Source organism: Macrobrachium nipponense, chromosome 19, assembly GCF_015104395.2.
Source record: "Macrobrachium nipponense isolate FS-2020 chromosome 19, ASM1510439v2, whole genome shotgun sequence".
Classification (NCBI taxonomy): Eukaryota; Metazoa; Arthropoda; class Malacostraca; order Decapoda; family Palaemonidae; genus Macrobrachium; species Macrobrachium nipponense.
In genome coordinates, this window is record NC_061088.1 from 9829983 (window position 1) to 9836384 (window position 6402).

Consider the following 6402-nt stretch of genomic DNA (forward strand, 5'->3'; position numbering starts at 1 on the left):
CATAACTTTTAAAATTTGAATGTGTGATTGTTACACCATTACGATCCATCATCATGTCCCTCTAGTTTTTGTCTCACAGCATAGTCTATTTTTTTTTCCTTAAAATAAATAAAGAATTCACTGCCGTCACTTCACTTGTTTGTTTGTATGGTGCTTTTATGTTGCATGGAACCAATGGTCACACGTTGAACCTCTCGCTGAATTTGATAAATAGGCAATTATGACGATGAGAAAAACCGCCTTTCCCGGACGATAGAGTCCACAGCCATGTTACCACTACTGGTCAACAACGCAGTTGTGTGGTCCTTTGTTAACCTGAGCGTGACTAGTATAAGCGCCTAACCTTCCCCGGCTATTTATTTAAACCTTGTGGGGGAATTGATGAGTCATCGGAACCAAATAACTTAAAAGTTTTTCCATATAAAACAAAAATTGAAATACATACTTATTTATTTTTTTTCTTTTGTCCCCTTTTATTATTAAAATAATTAAAAGTTTTTTAAAAATAAGTATAAAATCTAAGAAAAGATCTACACTATGCGTGATATAATCTTTATCTCCTTTTTTAACTTTCTTTATAATATTTTGAGTCGACAATGAAAATGATATAAAAATGATACTCGTGCTTAAAAATACTTGTGGAATTAGCGCCGGATCTATAGATATGCTTTTATCAAGAATGGATTCTAAATTAATTCCAGAGAAAAAGGCAGCAGCATTCAATAATGCCAAACGGGTTAATTGATTTTTCATATTATTACTATAATGTGGAATCATTATTAACCAAAGTAAAAGACTAAAATGTATAATATAGCTTATGATCCCTTCTCTAATCACTTTAAGCAAAGATATATATCCCCCCATTGCCGCGAATATGGTAGTTAATGTAAAAGTTGCATATACATTTTTAAGATGATTTCTAATTATTGGCGATGAGATATCGCCTCTTGATGGTATCATGATTATTTATTTATGACTAAAAAAAACTTAAAACTTTCCAATTATTAAAAATTTATTTTATATTATTAAAAATAAAAATAATATAATAACAATCATTATTATATTATTAAATAATAGAATTTTAGAATTTTAAAAACTGATGTTTTAAATAATAATGATTATTATATTGTCATCATTGTTGTTTTATTAAATAACATTAATATTTCTGATAAAAAAATATCCTAATCTATTTCACTATTATTAATCTGTGAGGGTTCGATATTGATTGGTGGTATATAGTTTTTGCATATTTTTGTTTTATTTAATAAAAAACACAGACACTAACTCGGTTAGTATATATATATATATATATATATATATATATATATATATATATATATATATATATATATATATATATGTATATATTATAAAAATATAATAATCCACCCGTGGGAAAAATGACGAGATTCAACTTTTTTCAAAACCTTCCTTTTCTGTTATTTTGTATTTACTCATTAAAAGGTGAGAAGTTAGGTAAAATAGTTTTAAACATTTATTGATATCCACAATGTTTGTAATAAAGCTTTAGCTATCCAAAGTCCCTTTCCATCAAATATACTAAACATAACCTTTTTTTCTATCAAAAGGTTAAGGTAATTTCCAGTAAAAAAAATATATTCTTTTCTCTTTCAATACCAAATGCATCCCGTGTTGCTAAATAACCATTGGTTCCATAAAAACACCATACAAACAAAACAATACCAAATACAAATTTATATATCTTTTTCAAAATAACAACTTTGTAGAAATTACTGAAGTTAATATGCACTTAACCCTTAAACGCCGAAGCAGTAAAATCAAAACCTTCCCCGAATGCCGGGGCCGGTTTGGACGTGAGCGCGGAAGCAGAAAAAATAATATTTTCAAAAAATCACAGCGCGCTTAGTTTTGAAGATTAAGAGTTCATTTTTGGCTCCTTTTTTGTAATTGCCTGAAGTTTAGTATACAACCATCAGAAATGATTGTAAAACGATCACAGCAACACACAGAAAATATTATCACAAAATGATGCCTGAATTCGTAACGCGCGGAAGTAAAAACAAATAATTTTTTTTTAAATTCACCATAAATCTAAATATTGTTATAGAGACTTCGAATTTGTTTCAAGATGAAGTTAAATGATGGAATATTACGATACTGTAAGAGTTTTAGCTTACAATTGCAGTTTTTGACCATTTCCGATGAGTTAAAAATGACCAAATGTCGAATTTTTTTTATAAATTTGTTTTTATATGCAATTATTTCGGAAATTAGAAAAGCTACAACCTTCAAATATTTTTCCTTTTATTTTACATGAAATTGCGCACATTTTCATATATAAAACTCTATGAAATGCCTAATATGAAACGGAGCAAATTTTCCGAGAATGCGATGTACGCAATTCGGAGATTTATGGCGGAGAATCCACGCTCAGAGGGAAGGAAAGTTTTGTTCATAAATTCACCATAAATCGAAATATTGTGCTAGAGACTTCCAATTTGTTGAAAAATGAAGGTAAATGATTTAATATTACTAAAATATAAGAGTTTTAGCTTACAATTGCATTTTTCGACCATTTCGGTAGAGTCAAAGTTGACCAAAGTGGTTTTTTCTATTTATCGTGATTTATATGCAAATATTTCAAAAATGAGAAAAGCTACAACCTTCAATTATTTTTAGTTGTATTCTACATGAAATTGCGCACATTTTAATATATAATAATTTATGTAACGGCTAATTTAAAATGGTGCAAACATTACCACAATCGCACGTATGATTTTTTCGGAAGAGTTACCGCTAGCCGGACGTAAGGAAAAAATGTTAAAATTATTTTTTTTTTTTATAAATTCAACATAAATCGAAATATTGTGCTAGAGACTTCCAATTTGTTACAGAATGAAGGTAAATGATTGAATATTACTAAAATATAAGATTTTTAGCTTACAATTGCGTTTTTCGACCATTTCGGTAGAGTCAAAATTGACCAAGAAGGTTTTTTGAAAATTTGTCACTTATCAGTTTTTTATATGAAAATATTTCAAAAACTGATAAAAGCTACAACCATTGGTTGTTTTTAGTTGTATTGGTGCATGAAATTGCGCACATTTCCATATATAAAACTTCATGTAACGGCTAATTTTAAAATGGTGCAAACATTACCACAATCGCATGTATGATTTTTTTCGTAAGAGTTACCGCACGGACATAAGGAAAAAGTTTTTTCATAAATTCACCATAAATCGAAATATTGTGCTAGAGACTTCAAATTTGTTGCAAAATTAAGGTAAATAGTTGAATATTACTACAATATAAGCGTTTTAGCTTACAATTGCGTTTTTTGACCAGTTTCGATAGAGTCAAAGTTGACCAAAGATTGAAATTTTGGCACTTATTGTTATTTATTTATATGGGAATATTTCAAAAATGATAAAAGCTACAATCATGAGTATTTTTTTGTTGTATTTTAAATGAAATTACGCAGTTTTCATATATAATACTTCATGTTAATTGGGATAATTTAAAATGGTGCAAAAATTATGTCAAAGTGACAAAACTAATTTTTGAGATGTGTTCACTGATACTTTTTAGTGTGATAAGAAAGAAATTCGCGCTTGCGCGCCTGCGTAATGATTGTAAACAAAACAACACCTTGATCCGTGAACTCCACGCATCCCCCAAGGCGCGTGATTCAAAAGTTTTAGGCTGGTAGGCCTATAAGTATTTTTCCATGAATTTTTAAAAAAACTTTTTTGAGTCGACGTATGGTACGTCCATTCGGCAATCGGGGGAGATTTTGACTCGACGTTTAATACGTCCATTCGGCGTTTAAGGGTTTAATACGAGATATATTTATTTATTTTTATATAAAGGGAAAATCATATATTTTTATTAACTATTATATAAAAAAAAGAATTTTTTATAATTGGAAAATGTTTTAAAATTCCTACTACTTTGTTTTTGAAATAATAATAAAAAAAGGAAATAAGGCTACTATTATATATAATAATAATCAGAATTTACTTAATATACATTTTATATGATATTTTTTCTAAATATATAATCATACTATATATATATAATTATTTATATATTATAGATTATATATATAATATATATATTTATATATAGATATAATGATCTATCTATATATATTAGACATGCGAGATTTTTAATAATTTTTTGAAAATTATTAATTAATAAACGAAATGAAAAATGAAATTTAACTATAAAAATAAAAAATAACCTTTTTTATAGTTTGAAAATGTTCTCTTTTATGTTTAAATAAATAATAATTCACAAAGGAAAAAAAAAAGACTTGTCCACCAAATCGGTGTTTGTAATGGCTTTTATGTTGCATGGAACCAGAAGACTTTTGTCACTCATACCGTTGGCCTATCTATATATTTAGTGGATTCAGAAGGCTCGGGATCACAATCTCGGTAGCTTTCAGCACTACCACAACGGCGTTTAGATGACATTTATATAAACAGAATGAATATTTATATAGATACTCAAATCGAAGTAAAAAATAATTTGTATAAAGAATGTAACTTTCAACAAACGGTAGAATTGGGAAATTCGATAAAATGTGATATACGGTGTCCTGACATTTGCACAAAGATGAGAAAAAACCAAGTCAAGAATCATTGTACCTTTCAGTTTTGTGTGGACGAACTTCTCGTGTATATACCATTAAAACTCTTTCCTTCAAGGTGTAATAACAATACATTTACCAAATTGAAAGATTGTTATTACCTTATCCACTGTGAACCCAAGATTTATTCGATTGAAAAATTATGGGGGGGTTGGGGGTTGTTGTTATACACACTGATAAAACATTTAATCCCAACAAGTATTCCCGGTTTGATAATACAGAGTATTATTACACAAATTATACAAGTTTAGCAGCATTCAACAGTGATTTTTTAAAAGGGAACATATTTGCATTAGATGAACAATCTCTTGAATTACTTACTACTCAAACTTTAGTATCCATGATAACAATGCCATACTATTGCAATAAATTAATAAATGTTAAAGGTTATGATAAAGAAATTTTAAATAAATGCAACATATATAAATACAAAATACCATTTCAAGATATAGTGCATAATACAAATTTTATGTAGATATACAGAAAAAAAGAAGAGAATATAATATAAACAATCCTCCACACATAGGTAGCGCCGAATATGAAAGATGGTTAATTGCTAAAAAAAAAATGAATAAAGAGCGTCAAGACAAATATATGAAAAAAGCCCTGGAAATATTGACTCTTTAGACATTGTCGATTTGAATCATCAACCATGTTCTGGAGATATCAGTTTTGATATAAAAAATGAAGAGGATTTTGAAGATATTTATAAAGCTGATGATGTTATGGAAGAAATATGGAAAACTAAAACCACTACCTTCGCCGAAAGGAATGCTGTTATGATGATGAAACAAGAAATGATGATAAAACAAGAAAGGTATTTTTTGCAATGTTTTTCCCATTTTTTATTTCAAAAGTACAATGAAAAATATAGAAATAGTATTTTTATATTTCTTGATTATATGGTATTTTTATTACTTTTTCCAGGCCGGATACTAGTAATGTTGATAATTTGAATCGACAACAAGAAGCAGCGGCAGTAATGGAAACCACCACTGACGCCACCGTTTGTGATATGGATGGACGGGAAGAGGAAAATGGAGAAACTATTTTGAATCGACAACAAGAAGCAGCGGCAGTAATGGAAACCACCACTGACGCCACCGTTTGTGATATGGATGGACGGGAAGAGGAAAATGGAGAAACTATTTTGAATCGACAACAAGAAGCAGCGGCAGTAATAAATGGGAAACCACACTGACGCCACCGTTTGTGATATGGAATGGGAACGAGAAGAGGAAAATGGACACAAACTATTTTGTAAAACTGTCAACAAGCGGCGGCAGGTGAGAATGGGAAACCAACTCACTGACGGCCACCGTTTGTGAATATTGATGGACGAGAAGAATGCAGGAAAATGGACAAACTATTTTGGAAACGTCAACAAGCAGCGGCAGTAATGGAAAACCGAAACACCATGAACGCCACCGGTTTGTTTGACTATGGATGGTACGAGAAGAGGAAACTGGACAAAACTATTTATTTTGAAACGTCAAACAAGCAGCGGCAGTAATGGAAACCACCATGACGCCACCGTTCCGGTGGTTTTAAATGAATGGACGACGCCACCGGTTTCGTTGAATATTGATGGACGGGAAGAGGAAAATGGAGAAACTATTTTGAATCGACAACAAGAAGCAGCGGCAGTAATGGAAACCACCACTGACGCCACCGTTTGTGATATGGATGGACGAGAAGAGGAAAATGGAGAAACTATTTTGAATCGACAACAAGAAGCAGCGGCAGTAATGGAAACCACCACTGAC

At 30.2% G+C, this 6402-nt stretch overlaps 2 protein-coding genes across 2 annotated transcripts; one reads left to right on the forward strand and one right to left on the reverse strand.

Annotated features, from left to right (window-relative positions):
• Positions 1-308: 308 nt before the first annotated feature.
• On the reverse strand, positions 309-992 carry LOC135219257 (probable Bax inhibitor 1). Its single transcript, XM_064255883.1, has one exon. The coding sequence runs from the start codon at positions 958-960 to the stop codon at positions 361-363; it is 600 nt and encodes a 199-aa protein (XP_064111953.1). The 5' UTR covers positions 961-992; the 3' UTR covers positions 309-360.
• Positions 993-5272: 4280 nt separating this feature from the next.
• LOC135219263 (uncharacterized) lies at positions 5273-5837 on the forward strand. The gene is made up of 2 exons (XM_064255895.1): positions 5273-5453; positions 5564-5837. The coding sequence occupies exons 1-2, from the start codon at positions 5362-5364 to the stop codon at positions 5835-5837; spliced, it is 366 nt and encodes a 121-aa protein (XP_064111965.1). The 5' UTR covers positions 5273-5361.
• The last annotated feature ends 565 nt before the right edge of the window (positions 5838-6402 follow it).